General features: G+C 51.7%; 1 protein-coding gene across 8 annotated transcripts in view; it reads left to right on the forward strand.

Moving 5' to 3' along the window:
* The window catches only part of BFSP1 (beaded filament structural protein 1), a gene marked incomplete at its 5' end in the record, with an annotated part of 66,872 nt that overhangs the window by 46,197 nt on the left and 4,400 nt on the right, over nt 1-16,275 (forward strand). For 7 of the 8 annotated variants that reach the window (XM_082361516.1, XM_082361513.1, XM_082361517.1 and 4 more), the window contains 3 exons: nt 2,751-2,843; nt 6,389-6,496; nt 15,019-15,239. In XM_082361516.1, coding sequence (XP_082217642.1) covers nt 2,751-2,843; nt 6,389-6,496; nt 15,019-15,239 — 422 coding nt within the window. The remainder of the gene's footprint in view (nt 1-2,750; nt 2,844-6,388; nt 6,497-15,018; nt 15,240-16,275) is intronic. The other variant, XM_082361512.1, reaches the window with a different exon arrangement.

A 16,275-nucleotide genomic window follows, 5' to 3' on the forward strand; every position in this document is an offset into this window, starting at 1 on the left:
TAGTGAGCCAGACCTGCGGGGCTGTGGGAGGGGTGGCAGTGTGTGTGTGTGTGTGTGTGTGTGTGTGTGTGTGTGTGTGTGTGTATGTGTGTGTGTGTATGTGAGTGTGTGTGCATGGGGGGGTATGTGTGTATGTGTGTGCGCGTGGGCATGTGCATGTGTGTATGTGTGTGTGTGTGTGTGTGTGTGTGTGTGCGTGTGGGTGTGTGTGGGGGATGTGTGTGTGTGGGTGTGTGCGTGCGTGTGTGTGCGCACATGGAGGGTATGTGTGTATGTGTGTGGGTGTGGGTGTGTGCGTGTGGGTGTGTGTGTATGTGTGTGTGCGTGTGTGTGTGCGTGTGTGTATGTGTGTGTGCGTGGGGGTATGTGTGTGGGTGTGTGTGTATGTGAGTGTGTGTGCATGGGGGGTGTGTGTGTGCGTGCGTGGGTGTGTGTGTGGGGTGTGTGTGTGTGCGCACGTGGCTGTGTGTGCGTGTGGGGTATGTGTGTGTGTATGTGTGTGTATGTGTGCATGTGTGTGTGCATGGGGGGGTATGTGTGTGTGTGTATGTGTGTGTGTATGTGTGTGTGTGTGTGTGTGTGTGTGTGGGTGTGTGGGGTTATGGGTCGGGGGGACCCAATATCTGTGCAGGACGTTACAGTCCACAGAGTAATTGCACACAGATCCGTCTGGATTAAGCTGTAGCCTGTTGACTGGTTCAGCTCAGAAAATGGAGAAAATGCAAAAGTCGTAATTTTTTAGCGCTGTCTCTGAGGGGACACATGGCATGCAGGGGCCTCCTCGCATGTAGCGCTGTGCTCTTCCCCCGCCCCCGCCAGCTTCTCACAGGTCTCACGTTGTGGGGGCCTTGGTGTTCTGGAAAAGTCCAGCCCTGGAGCTGTGTAACCAAGGGCCAGTGGCCTAACCTCTCTGAGCTTCTTCATCTTCAAAATGCAAACGCCAGACTCTCCTTCCTGCACAGCCGTGTTATCTGAGCATAGACACCTGTGGGCCTGGCCATGACCCTCAACCCTCAGGGCTGACCTCTCCAGGGGGCCTGGCCTCCCTCCAGCTGCAGTATCTGTGTCTCTGCCCCAGGACGGATGTGCACTAGGCAGCGGAGGGCAGGTCTGCCTCACAGGAAATGTTGGGGAGTTAATGCCCCCGGAGCAGCCTCAGCCAGGGATGGATGGAGTTGGTGGACACGTACCCCAGCTCCCTCTGCACCAGCTCCCAGAGAGCCCCGCTAGGACTGGTGCCCACAGGGGTAACTCACCTGATAACACAGGTGTCTCACCTCCCCACTCCACTGCTCACATTTCCCGGCATCTTTGCCCAAGCAAACTATTTGCACCCAGATCCTTCCCCCAGGGTCTGTATCTTACTCAGCTGGGGCTGCTATAACAAAGTACCACGGACTGGTGGCTTATGAGCAACAGAAATTCATTCCTCTCAGTTCTGGAGGCTGGAGCACCGAGATCAGCGTGCCGGCAGGGTTAGGTTCTCGTGAGGACCCTCTTCCTGGCTTGCAGACAGTTGCCTTTTTGCCATGCACTCACCTGGCCTTTCCTAGATCCGTATCCATAGAGAGAGTGACTGCCTTTCTTATCAGGGCACTAATCTCACCCTGGGGGCCCCACCTTCATGCCCTCACCTAAATCTAATTGTTCCCCAAAGGTCCCACCTCCAAACACCATCCTGCCAGGGGTTAGGGCTTCAGCACATGAATTTTGGAGGGACAAAACTTTCGATCTATAACTGTCTGCTGCTGGGGAAACCCACACTGAGGCGACGTGAGGTAACATGGGTGAAGCATCTGGTACAACCTGGAACCTGGCAAGTGCTCAGGCAGCATCAGAGTCCCTTCCTGCCTCTGTGGGTGCCTGCTGCATTGTCTCACTGAATCCCAAAAAACAGCCTCAAGAGACAGTGTCCTAGGTTCCCTGTCAGCAGAGCCTGAGGTGCGTATAGGTGGGGTGGGGGGCAGGAAGGCGCAGGGGAAGGGGCTGAGCTGAGTCCAGGCTCAGCCTGATCCCATGGGGGCTCTGGAGCGTGAATCGCACCACAAGCTTGGTCCCACCTTGAGGCAAGAGGGTTGGTCTTGTGTCCTGAGCCAGGAGTCATTGGTCCGGGTGGGGGATGGTGTGGCATTGGGGGCAGTTGCATAGCTTCCTGGCAGGATGACCACTATGTGGCCGAGGGCAGTTCTGCAGAGGGGGCAGCTGTGCTACGTCGTCAGCTCTCCGGCACGGAGCAGGCCCAGGTGATTTGCTGGTGAAAGGGACCAGGCATTGCCTTCAGGTTGTTAATCCCTCTTTTGTGGAAGAACTGGAGGTTTAGGAGGTTTGAATACCTTGCCTGAGGCCACATGCAGCTAGTGAGTGAGGCAGTCCCTGCCGGACTGGCCACAGCCTGTCCTCTGAAGCACCGCCGGTGCTGCAGTCAGCAAGGTCCTTTGTGCCCTCCGGGGACTCTTTGTCCCCCATCGCTGATTTTCTGATAACCCTGCATCCAGGGCGCTACGGAGACAGCCACAAGGCAGCCACGGGACTGAAGGGAAGGTGACACGAACTAAGCCTCGGTTTATTCATGGAGCCCAGTGTTCTCATGCAGATTAAAGGAGGCATAAAGCATCCTCCGCACCCATCACGGTCTGTCCGATTTGTGGCGGTGGAACACGTGAAGGCATTCATCCCGCGGGTCACCTGGTACTGGAGGGGAAAATGTGGGGAGCTCAAGTTTTCATGAGAACGCTTTCCTCCCCCAACAGAATCTTCTGGAGATTCAGACCTATGTCAGCATCCTGCAGCAGATCATCCAGACCACCCCGCAAGCAGCCGCCATAACCAGTGGCATGAGGGAGGTAAGAACGGGAGCCCAGGCGGCTGGGAAACCGCACGTGGGGATTTGTCCTGCAGCCCCGGGGGCCCAGAGACCCAGGGAGAGGCGTCAGGTCACCCCCACTGCAGGGTCACGTTCAAAGTTCACTCTTCTGCTCTTTCACTCAGACGGTGAACGTGGGTATTTAGACATCTGGGGACATAAACTGTGCCCCTGACCATCTTCTTAGGTATTTCCTCTTGAGGATTACGGGCTGTCCTTCCTTGTCTAGTGTATAAGAAACTACCAGACTGTTTCCCAAGCGCTGTAGCACTGCTGCATCCCCACTGGCAACGGATGGGAGTTTCTGTTGCTTTGCTTCCTTGTCAACGCTGGGTATGTCGGGTTTTTATTTTGGTTTTGCCGTTTGCTACTCTAATAGGTATGTTGTGTATCTCGCTGTGCTTTTAACTTGCATCCCCTCACGCCTTAATGATGTGGAGCATCTTTTCATGTGTTTATTTGCCATTCGTATAGCTTCTTTGTTGGACTATCTACCCAAGACTTTTGCCCATATTTTTTTATTGGGTTGTTTGTTTTCTTATTCCCCTTAGCAGTTTGAACATAATTTTGAATACAGAGAACCTCAGACAATTAGTGACTATTTTCAAGGTCAGGCTCTGCTAGTCTGGGGCATGAAAACTCTTGGGAAAGGATAGAGGTGATTGAAGCCGATTTTTTAAAAAACTGGGATTTGGATGTAAAACCTTATTCCCAATATAATGTTCCAAATCCCTTCCTCACTTAGCTCTCTAGCAGGGCAACAGGATATTGATGTATTTTTTTCCCTAATGTGGTTTATGGGATTTTGTGATGCGTGATATGATATTGTAAAAATAAACTGAAAAGGATGCAGATTAAAACAAAAATGTCATGTGTCCTTTCTCCAGAGGAGTGTTACGCTGGGACAGGGTTTTGTAGACTGTTCAACTGAGAAGACTCTGGGTTTTTCTACAAGGATGACTTAGGACAGAAGTCTACCCAGGCCCACACCCTGGAGAACCAATGGGCTAGGGTAGCTGACTGCTTGATGTTTGTTTGAACCTAATTTTTTATATCAAAGCTAAAGAAATCCCCAAATTTGCTTTCAGAGACACTTTTGAATCCTGCCAAGTAACATCTAAGAGGCAGGAGAGTTTCTTTTTTTGGCCTTGATGGGGATATTCTTGTCCACATTGCCCACCAATGACCCCAACTGAACTGGGGTTGCCGCTAAGGCCTAACAAACAGCTTCTCCTAAAGCATAATTTTCTTTGTCAAAGACTTCTTTCCAGACACTTTATTTCTGTTTTGCAGACATTTTCCCTTTAATTCGTAGGTGTTTTACATCAGAGCACACTTTTAAAATCACATCATCTGTTCCCTTGTAACCCTGTTCTTCTGAGTTGTACTAATGTAGAGCCGTCTAGACCTAGTTTGATAGCGTCAGTGATCATCAGAGACCCTCAGCATCGTTGCCTGGGAGCTTGAGACAAATGCAACATCTGCAGCCCGACCCCCAGCAGACCCACTGTGTCAGAATCTGCATTTTAGCAAGATGCTCAGGGATTCGTGTGCACGTTAAAAAGCAGATTTAGAAAGAATCACATTCTTTATTAATCTCAGCTGAAAAATTCTACCTACGAGCTAGGTGGTTGCTTTCAGGTTTGCTCCTTTGACTCTTGTTACTGTCCTAGAAAATGCCAGTTGAGTTTGCACAAAGGATATGATTAGCATTGCTTCCTAGGAGCGCGGGGTTAATGTGTCCATAAAGCATTAAGTCAGTGTCCTGTAGCCAGAGGTCCCTGGGGCCACCCCTGTGGTCAAATCAAGCTGGGTTTATTATTCCCCACAGGAGGGGAGGGTGTATGCCGTGGATGGGGGCCTGCGCTGGCCTGGGTGCTCTCGGGGGGCGGGGGGCTGGTCTTATGGCTGAATATCCCCCGAGTCTGTACCTTGGAGGCCGAGGTATGGGGTGAGGCTAAGGCCGTGCTTGGTAACTAGGCATCACCACTTGAGGTAGTGGTCATTTCTGTGGTTACACGGTGGTCGCTTGGTCTGAGCTCAGACACAGTTGCAGAGCCGGTCTTGTTTCTGTCTTGTTCCCCTGGGATCCCAGAGTGACATCTTTGGATGTTGAGGTGGCATCGTCTGTAAGTTTATAAGGAGGGAGTATCATGCTGGGCGGGTTGGTTAGTGCCGGCTTCCAGCTGACAGCTGCCGGCTGTCTTCCTTCCTCTACAGTAAGTATCCAAGGGCCTCCTGTGCGCGAGGCACTGTGAGGGCACCTGTGGGTGGGCATGGGGAGGATGTAGTATAAGTAGGAGCTGGGTGGTGAGGAGAGGTGGGGCCAGACAAGCAGGCCGGGCCCTGGCGGGGAGGTGGGTGAGGGATTTGCACTGTGTCTGCGTCCGTGCTGAGGCTGCAGGTCTCGGTGGGCATGTTTGCACATCCTCCATGTAGTGGTACCCAGGACGTGAGTCCCCTCTGCTCCCAGCTGTCCCCATGGCTGTGTCTTTGGGGCAGGGAGGCGGGAGCCGAGGCACAGAGAAGCAGGGAGGACAGAGACAGAGAGAGAAACAGACTGACAGACACAGGGAGAGAGAGACACACAGAGAGACGGAGAGAATGCACATCTCCACTGAGAGACTCAGAAATAAACACACCATCCTTCAGCAGCTCTGTCCCCAGGCCCGCTCCTCCTCCCTCGCTCTCACTTTCTCTGTGTCTCATTGCTCTGGCCACTTTGCAGGCGGCTGCAGAGCAGGGGCACCTTCAGCGGGTGGCCGTGAACGTGCTGGGCTGTGACTCTGCCCAGTGGGTGGGTGGGGGGGTCTCCGTGTCAGAAGGCGCTGCTCTAGAGAGGCCAGGCTCTCAGGAAGGGGTTTGGATGTTTCTGAATAATGTGGAGAGGCTGGTGGGAAAAGGGCAGCTGCTCTGCAGAGTGTGGAGAGGTTGAGGGTGGACATCCTTCTGGAACATTCCGGGAGCACCGACTGGGCTTCCCCTGTCGCCATGGCCCCTGCTGTGTGCCATGGGGATGGCTCAGCACAGTTGGTGGCTCTGGCTCAGGGCTCAGACTTAGAAAACAAAGCGAAAAGGCAGTGAGTGGCCACAGTGGGCCCGCCTGAGTCAGCTTGGCTGCTGTGACAAAATACCATAGACCAGGTGGCTCAACCAACAGACACTTATTGCTTACAGTTCTGGAGGCTGGAAGTCCAAGGTCAGGGGGCTGGCAGATTTGGTCCCTGGGGAGAACCCCATCCCGGCTGGTAGAAGCCACCCTCTCCCTGTCCTTTCCTTGCTGCCCACATGGAGGAGGGGGCCCTGGTGTCTCGTCCTCTCCTAATAAGGACACTAATCCCATCATGGGGGCCCCACCCTCATGACCTCATCTAAACCAACCCTCCTGCCAAAGGTCCCACCTCCAGATGCCATGCATTGGGGGTTAGGGCCTCGGCCTGTGAACTTGGGGGGACGTAAACATGCAGAACACAGCGGCCCCTCTCCTCTGAGTGTGAGCATGCTGAATCTGGCTTCTTTGTGCAGGCGAAGCTCCTGACGGAAAGGGAGGTGGCCGCCCTGCAGAGCCAGCTGGAGGACGGCCAAGAGGTGCTCTGCCTCCTGCAGGCCCAGAGAGCCGAGCTGCAGGCCCAGGTATGCCCGCCCCTCCTGTCTGCTCCTCTCATTCAGGTGTCACGTGCCTGCAGAGGTGTGCACTCGTGCATCTAGTGCTGTGAATTCTACAAACTCAACACACCTGTGTCCTCAGCCCTCAGAGCCGCAAACAGCATCCCCAGTGGGGTGACCAGCTGTCCACTTCCGGGGACGCCTTCCTGCCCAGACTGGAAAAGCCCTGGGCCAAGGGGGGCAGCGGGTCCCACTAATTCGTGGCCCCCAGAGGTCCCCCACAGGCCCCCTTTGAGTCGCCGCCCCTCCCCCACCGAGCTATCCCCACTCCTGCATAACCGATCTGTTTTGCCCAGTTTAACCTTGTTTTTGAAAATAAGAAACGGACATACGTTGGGGTTTTTACCCTACGCTCACGCGAATCTGTGCTTCCTGTTTCTCTTCTCATGACCTAAACTCTCTCCTTTGGAATTTGACTGCAACCTGGGAGAGAGTGGTTGTGTTGGGATTTGCTCCTGCTCAGAATTTGTTAGCGGAAACTTTGCATTTCCACCCCACCCCTTTTCCTTTTTTGGTGAAGCTTAGTTTGCAAATGAGCAGAAAAGCTGTTTGCAAACTTGGCAGGAAAGCTCAGTCCTGTCTCTGTGGCCTTCCTTCGTGGTTAACGAGCTTCGTGGGTCACCCCACCCCCGCCAACCCTGTGATTCCTCGTTTTCTTTCTCTCGTTACTGTACACCGGGCCATTCTGATGGGGACGTTGGTTTAGAATATGCTTCTTACACTGTGTAACCATTTTTCCCAGATCCAAAAGTAAATTGACGTTCGGTTTGACAAGTACACATAAGGGACAAGAGAACAAATATTTTTTAAAAATCTGCCCCTCTAGAAAACCTAGACCATTAAAGGCTATATGTTACTTTGTCTCTATCCCACCAATGCCTGACAAGATCAAACCCTGCAGAAACCACATGAGATGTGGTGCTTTTGGTGGGTACACGGTGTCCTCCAGATCTCAGGACTTGAGTACAGAATCCTGATTCCTGCCCCACCCACTGCCCAGCCCCTCCCTGTGCAGCAACTCAGGGGCCATGGAGAGTGAACGGGGGCCTGGGGATGGTCCCCCAAGGCAAAGACCCCAGCTCAGGAAAGCGAGTACTGCCCTTAAAACGCGTCCTGCTCTTGTGACAAACCGCAGCTTGGGGACCAGATGCACCGTTTTGGTGACTTGGTGAGTGTGTGGTTTCCTCTGAGGCCCTGAGAGGATGGAGGGAGGGTCAGGGTGTGTGTGTGTGTGTGTCATGTGTGTGCATGTTTTTATATGTGTGCATGTGTGCACGTGTGTATATGTCTGTATGTAAGTGTATGTGTATATGTGTGTGTATGCGTGTATGTGTATATGTGTGTATATATATTTGTGCGTTAGTGTATGTATATATGTGTGTATGTAAGTGTATGCATGTGTGTAAAATATGTGTATGTAACTGTATGTGTGTACATGTGTGTAATGTGTGTGCATGTTTTTATATGCGTGCGTGTGTGTATGCGTGTGTATGTAAGTGTATGCGTGTATGTAACTGTGTGTGTACGTGTGTGTAATATGTGTGCGTGTTTTTATATGTGTACATATGTGCACGTGTGTATGTGTATACGTGTGTCTGTGTGTACGTCTACATGTGTGTATATAAGTGTATGCATGTATGTTTTTGTATGTGTGTGTACGTGTGTGTGTGTGAATGAGTGTTTGGAGAAGTGGATGCACACCCAGTCACGGTTCTAGACACCAGTGTTTTCCAAACCACCATTTACAACTCATTACTGTGTTGTAAAATGAACTCAGCAGAATCAACTGGCTTGAGAAAAGAAGGAATTCACAACACTAGCCTAAGACCGAAGAGGAAATGACAGGGTGCATGGCGAGTAGAGGCAGGATTTATTTTGTGAAACCTTTGTTTTAAATATATCTGTATGTGTGTTTAAGTATATAGATTTGTGCAAATACACACACGTACTTATATCTTTGTATGATGTCTATGGTTTGTGATGTAAAATGTGGCTCTTCCAGTGGCCGCGGCGATAAGATTGAAAACCTCTGCCCGAGAGACTGAGAAGGAGCCCAGTCTCCTTCTCAGGAGATGAGGGAGCCCAGCCTGATGTGGTGGGCACATCAACCGGTGAAGTCCGGTTCCAGGGCGAAAAGAATGCTTGTCTCTCTGTGGACACATGTGCATTTATTGACTATAAAATTAAGACGTTTCATAAAGGATTAGCCTAGTTTCTGAGAATATGAGATAAAGCTCTCTGCTTGGCCGCCTGTCCCCACCCGTAGCTGCTGCACAAAGACTGGCTTGTCTAACTTTGAGGTCGTTGTCTCTCTAACTGGTGGGGTTTCACTGTCTCTTCTGTGCCATCCCCCCCGCCCCCAGTCCCCTGCCCAGCAGTCTGGTGAAGCCCCTGGACCCTTTCTCAGAAAAATGTTAAAGGCATATAGCTTCTGTCAGAGGTTTAGGACTATGGGAGGCGTAAGCTAAAGAGGCTTCTTTATTGTACTTTGGTTCTGCCCTTGTTTTTTGAAGGTTCTCATTTATACCTGGGGTATCAGAAGAAACATTTCAACAAAGTGTCTTGTTGGAAATTAATAGCCCCAGCCATCATCTGATGACTTTATTTCTTATCCCATTCATAATTAAAAGTTACTAATTTGAAATTTTATATGTTTATTTTACATTCAAAGTCTTTGGTAAAGTCACATATTAAGGATGACTGAAATAATTCCAGAAGAGCTCTCTTGGGAGTAGTTGTAGAGAAATGCATTTGAACTAATGTGCTATAAAACTGTAATAAAACGGAAATTTCATGTATTTGCCAAAATTCTGAGTTTGTAAAATTACCTTCATTTCTTTGGCATCACATACTTAACATTAATAATAGTAAAATAAGATATTGACATTTTCCATAAAAAAAAAGAAAAATGTTAAAGGCATAAAATAAAGTACATAGAATTAAAAAGAAACCAATTATATTGAAACAAAATATTATCTGCCGAATTAGTTATCAAAATATTGCCAAAGCATTTCCTCTATAATAATATATGTGCTTATAATAAATAAAACCTAGCAGGGGGTCTGATGAAACAAGAGTCATATTAGTTTTCTCTTGCGGCCATAATAAATTTTCACAAAGGTCAGGGCCTAAAACAGCACTTCCTTGTGATCTTACGGTTCTGCAGGTTAGAAGTCGGGGCAGGCTTGGCTGGTTTCTCTGCTCTGGGGCTCACAGCCCTGAAATGAAGGTGTCGGCCAGCCTGGGTCCCCCGTATCTGGAGGTTCTTGTTGGGGGATGGGCCGAATCTGCTTCCTGTCCCGTTCCTGTCATTGGCAGAATTCCCTTCTGTGTGCCGCTGGGACCAAGGGACCCTATTTCTTTGCTGGCTGTCGGCCAGGATTTACTCCAGACGCCGTCCACCTTCCTTGGCATGTGGCCCCTCCATCTTCAAGGACAGCAGTGGTGCTTCAAATCTTTCTTGTGCATCTAATCTCCCTGATTTCTGCTCTTAAGGGCCCGTGGAATTAGGAATAATCTAGAATAATCTCCCTGTTTTTTAAGGTCAGCTGAGTAAGAAGTTCCTTTGCCGAATAACGTAATATATTCATGGGCATACGGCTAAGGGGCAAAGGTCATGGGGGGCAAAGGTCATGGGGGCCGAAAATCTGCCTAATTAGCTTGAATCAAAACACGCACGTGGCAGGACCCACCTGAGAGCTTCTGACTCAGTGGGTCTGGGGCGTGGCCCAAGAATTTTTATTTCTAAATTCCAGATGCTGCTGCTGGGCCAGGAACCACACTTTGAGAACATTGATGTAGGGGTGGGTCCCACGTTGGGCCAGAATATTCTACATCTCGGGCACCCGGGTTCCTGGCTCGGGGCCTCCATAGCCTTATTCACGAGATGTTCACGGCTGGCTTTTTGCTGATTTTAAAAGGCTGTCGTGACTTCCCAGTGGAGTAGCTGAGCTGAGCGTTCCAGGGGAGACTCGTCAGCCTAGCCCCTCAGCGGGGCCAGGGCCATGACTGGGGACATGGTGGGGGCCAGGGGAGGGGGAGCTCCTTGCAGCCTGAGGGCTCCAGCCGGCAGGGCTGTGGCAGCTGGTTCTGCCTATGGTTAGGGCATCTGATGCTTCTGGAACCCTCCATCGCAGGGTCCTCAGGGGGAGGTCCCGGAACCAGCAGCACCAGCGGCAGCATCACCTGGGGGCTTGTCAGAAATACTCGTTCACGGGCCCGTCCCAGGCCCACGGAACCAGGAACTCCGGAGCGGGCCCAGCATCTCGTTTAACAAGCCCTCCAGGTGCCTCTGCAGGCTCAAGTTTGAGAACGTTGGTCCACAGGTTGCCCAGGACCGCACCCACGATTGGAGCTGAATGTGGACCATACACGAGACCCCTGGGGATGGCACTTCTTCCAGGCGGACGAGAAGGGACAGGCGTTCTGGTTCTCTAAATTGCATCTGCTGAGAGTTTCTGTGACAGGAAAGTGAAAAAAGTCAGATTATTGGGAAAGTATACGCCTCCCAGGTGTCATTTCTCGTTAAAGTCCCTTAGCACCACCTGGTGGTAGGTTTTGGTAAGACAGTGTGTAATCGGTGAAGGACACTTGATTTCTTTTTCCTTTTTGAAATGACCTTGGATCCAAAGGAGTCTGGGTGCTTAAAGGGACTGAGGCAGGAGGTCACCTCTCCAGATGGGCTTACTGTGAAGCACTGGCCCGGGTCCCTAAGGACCATGCTGTGCAGAGGCAAGCCCTGCAGCTGTGCTGAAACCCTTATCTTTCAGCCGTTTCTGGCCAGCCCCATGCGAGGTCCGGGGAACACTGAGCAGAGCCTGGCCTGACTCCTGCTCCGGCCGCGCAAGCCCGGTGGGGAGACGGCTGTCAGCCGGATCTAGCGGTCCAAGCGGAGACACACAGTCACCTAGCTCAAGATGAAGTTCCGGCTGCCTAGAGGCCCACAACTTCCACCTGCTTCTTTCCAGCCGCCAGGGCTGTCTGTGGGCTGCTCTCTCCCTCTCTCCTCTCTGGACCCCTCCTGCGGATCCTGGCACCAGCGCCTCTGCTCCTCACTTCTCTCTCTGCGCGTGGCTTGGCTTCTGCAGCACCTGGACCGGCCCCACCTCCTCCTGGAAGACTTCCGTGATGTCCCCAGCACCCTGGGCCTCTCCGTGGGTTCTGTGACACCTTGGGCTTGTTCCTGTGACCGAGCCGCCTCCCCCTCTGGACTGTGGGTCCTGGAACGAGGGTTTCTTTCTCCCACAGTCAGGCTGGGGCTGGACGGCGTCTGAAGCCTGTGCCGAGATCACTCCCATCAGAGACGTTGCGTTAGCCCCCTTTGAGCTGCTGAAAGCGGGGCTTTTATTGGTTTTCCTGAACACCTCGCCGTCTGATGAATGGTTTTAATTATTGAGCTATAACACCCAGGTGCTGCGGGCACAGCCCTTTCCTGCTCACGTGGGAGAAAGCTAAGCTTTGATGAAAGGCAGTTGTGATCAGCTTTCATGCCCTCCTGCTGCCCGGTTGACACTGGGATCGCTGGACTCCAGCCATGCCAGCCTGTGACCCGCAGGCTTCGTTCTCAGGACTGCTCCGTGGAAATGGAGAGTCTTACGTGGGGATTCATCCACTCCGGATGGCTTCTTGTCTCTGAGATTTGAGCCTCAAAGGGGTCCTTTGAATTCCTTACTTCATGGAAGCATTTCCTAGAGTGTGTGAACGCCGGTGTGGGTAAGAGCCTGTGGCCACACCAAGAATCAGAGGCTGTGCCTCAGTATTTGACATCCTAGGAGACTGTTTGAATGGAGATAATTTTTAATGAGGAACAGAAACCTGGTCAAACTCGCTTGGTTTATTTTGAAATAATTTTAGACTTCTAAGAAGCTGCAAAAATAGCCCAGAGGTTTCCCGTACTCTCCACCCAGTTCCCTCAAAGTCAACCTCTTAATAGCGCAGCACCAAGGTTGGAACCAGGACATTGTCGAGCACGCCATCCTGGTAACAGATTTGCCTGAAGTCTCACCTGTTACCCTGCTCACGTGTTTTCTGGTCCTGGATCCTGCTTGCATTCAGCTGTCCTATCTCCTCAGCCCCCTCCAGTCTGGGACAGTTCCTGCCTGTCTCTGTTTCTCATGACCTTGATGGCCAGTCCTCCTGTGGGACGTCCCCCCATCTGGGCTTCCCTGATGCTTTCTCGGGGCTGAGCTGAGGCTCTGCATTTGCGGCAGGAACACAACAGAAGTGATGGGTCCTCCGTGCCTCTCACCAGGTGCACCATGTGGCTGTGTCTTTGTACTGCGGGTGCGACTTGCGTCACCTGGGGTGGTGTCTCCAGCTTTCTCGACTGTGAAGATATTTTCCCCCAAACGAGCAAGATGTAAAGGGGCTGATGACGTTTGGGAACAGGGCGGGCGGCGGGAGGCGCTCACTCTCCCCGATTCCCTCTTTTCTCTCTTTCGCCAGCTCTCTCATCTCTGTTGCCTTTGCCTTCTGGCTTCATGTCTCTGTCTTTCTGAAGAATTGCCTTTCTCAGTTTCTCCACGCACTTTATGAAAGATTGTTGCTCCAGGGTGGCAGCCTCCGACCCCGGGCTTACGTGTCCCAGTGAGTCTAGAACCTGCCACCAAGTCACTGCTATTCCTGAGATCCCTTCCCAGATGCCCGGGGAGGAAGCACGTGACAGGCCAGCCTGAGTCCTGGTTCTGCGGCTCTGGTCAGGGGAGTGTGGTCACACTGCTGCCTGGACACTTGCTACGTGTGAGATGGGACAGTCATCAGACATGGGGACAACACAGGCCAGTGGACAGCTTCCCAGAGTGTCTAGTGCATGTACCTCTCCCTCTGTTCCTTCCTTCCTCCCTTCCTCCCTTCCTTCCTCCCTTCCTCCCTCCCTCCCTCCCCCCCTTCCTCCCTCCTTCCCTTCCTTCCCCCCTTCCTGATGCAACAGATCCATTCCTGACAACCTTTGTCAGCTGAGTCTGCCGGTGTCCTCACTAGGGACGTCACTGTTCCACGGCCACATCTGTACATAAAGTGAGGAATCAGGCTGTCGCAGGAATAATCACCCTCTACATGTCCAATATGCTCGTTTAGCTGCACGTGTGAGGCGTCTTGTGGTGGACATACGTGAGGTTGGATTCAGATACCTGTCTAGTCCCCCGTGACTCAAAAAGTGTGACCTGGAGACCAGAGCCATGGGCATCGAGTGAGAGCCACTTAGAAATGCAGACCCCGGGCTTCCCTGGTGGTTCAGTGGTTAAGAATCCGCCTGCCGATGCAGGGGATACGGGTTCGAGCCCTGGTCCGGGAAGATCCCACATGCCGCAGAGCAACTAAGCCCGTGTGCCACAACTACTGAGCCTGCGTTCTAGAGCCCGCGAGCCACAACTACTGAGCCTGTATGGCACAACTACTGAGCCCGTGAGCCACAACTACTGAGGCCCAGGCGCCTAGAACCTGTGCTCCGCAAGAAGAGAAGCCACCGCACCGCAAGGAAGAGTACTCCCCGCTTGCCGCAATTAGAGATAGCCCCCACGCAGCAACAAAGACCCAACGCAGCCAAAAAAAAAAAAAAAAAAGAAGTAACTATCCTTTAAGAAAAAAAAAAAGAAAAGAAATGCAGCCCCTCCGGCCCCACCGGACCTGCTGAGTCAGAATCTGAGCTTAACAGTATCCTTGGGGGGTTCAGATGCACCATGAAGTTTGAGAAGCTCTCTTCCAGGAGAAGTGGGTTTGGTTTGCTTGTTCTATTTTGCTTTTGAGAACCGGCCATGCCTGTTAGATCTCTTCTCTTTGGGAAAATGAGGTTGTGCTAAGCTTGTAAATCAGTACGCTGCAGCCCTTTAGCGGTTGTCACAGCTCTTACTGTGACTACGAGGCCACCTCTTTTTATTTTCCCACCTTAATTTTGATTTGTCCTGCATTAATATGTAAATGTGTTTCCCTGAAGTTATTTTATTTATACACATGTGCGAGTGTGCACAAACACACACACACCCTTTAGCTACCAATGTAACTCTACTGATCAGAAATCAGGAGAAAATTAAAGTGCCATAGTGATTGAATAAGATCAAGGAAACTTCCTCCCTTAATTATTTCAGTAAAAATAGCATCTTACCTATTTAGTACATGTTCTTCTTTTTACTAATTTTTCAGCTGTCAGATTTATGCTAACTCAGTAAATTATGAAGAATGTACGTTGTCTGAGTTGTCCATTTTATTCCATGGACGGCAGTTTTCGTTTCAGTTTCTGGGGTTGTCATCTTCCCACTGCCTTTGCGGGGTGGAGGCTCCGCTAGGGCAGATCTCCGAGGGTGCTGATGCCAGCTTAAGGAGAAGGGCTTCACATCCCTCTGTGGCTTAAGGATTCCCTGCTGACAGAGAAACAGAGAAACAAACCCACAGAACAAATAAAACTGGATATGCCGCGTCCAGGGTCTCCCTGCTGGGTCTGTGTCTTAAGGGAGAGGGCGGGCTGGGTTTCCTTACAGCTGTGTCTTTGCCCACAGACGGCGGCCCTAGAACAAGCCATCAAAGATGCCCACGAGTGTTACGATGAAGAGATTCAGCTCTACAACGAGCAGATTGACACCCTGCGGAAGGAGATTGAGGAGGCCGAGAGGAGCCTGGAGAGGTCGTCCTACGACTGCCGGCAGCTGGTGGTCGCCCAGCAGACCCTGCGGAACGAGCTGGACCGGTATCACCGGATCATCGAGAACGAAGGCAACAGGTGGGGTCAGGGGTGGGCAGAGCCCGCGGGCACAGCGCCCACCTCTCTGGCTGGCCACTTACTTGTTCCACAGATCTTTGCTGACTGTTTCCTGTGTTCCTGTTCTAGGCAGTGAGGATGTGGCCAGGAAGGGAACCCCCAAATCCGTGACCTCACAGAGCTTCAATATTAGTCCGGGAGACAGGATGAGTGGGTCTGTAGCAGGGGGCGTGTGGCCTGTGACCTGTGCTCTGGAGTGAATCACAGCAGGGAGAGGGGAGAGGAGGCGGGGGTGACGGGGGAAGTGTTTGAATGTCAAACAGGGGGTCAGAAAGCCCCCATGGCGAAGGCTCCCTTCAGCTCACAGGCCTCTGGGGACATGAGTGTCTTAACACAGAGGACGATCAGGCGTGGTTCTTCAGATGCTGCAGGTGAGGGGCCTGCACGGTCCCTGGAGCTCAACCAGTGCTCAGTGTCGGTGTTATTACTGCTGCTGCCATCGTGGCTCTGACCACCTGGTGGGGTCAGTAACGTGGCTGTCGACAGGCCGTCTGGTCTCCTCCACGTAATGGAACTTTGACTTGAACTCCACTGGGAAGTAGGTCTCTGTCTCCATCTCATCGTCATTCACAGCTGCACCTGCATCGTCTACTGTCCATTTTCTAGATGTATTAATACATCTATATTGGGACTTCCCTGGTGGCACAGTGGTTAAGAATCCGCCTGCCAAAGCAGGGGACATGGGTTCGATCCCTGGTCCGGGAAGATCCCACATGCCGTGGAGCAACTAAGCCCATGAGCCACAACTCCTGAGCCCATGTGCCACAACGACTGAAGCCCGCGCACCTAGAGCCTGTGCTCCACAACAAGAGAAGCCACCACAATGAGAAGCCCGTGCACCACAACGAAGAGTAGCACCCGCTTGCCGCAACTAGAGAAAGGCCACACGCAGCAACAAAGACCCAACACAGCCAAAAATAAATAAATAAATAAATAAATGTATTTTAAAAATATATCTACATCACCTATGTCTACACCTATACCTACACGTACGTCT

This window comes from Balaenoptera borealis, assembly GCF_965194805.1.
Source record: "Balaenoptera borealis genome assembly, chromosome: 16".
Classification (NCBI taxonomy): domain Eukaryota; kingdom Metazoa; phylum Chordata; class Mammalia; order Artiodactyla; family Balaenopteridae; genus Balaenoptera; species Balaenoptera borealis.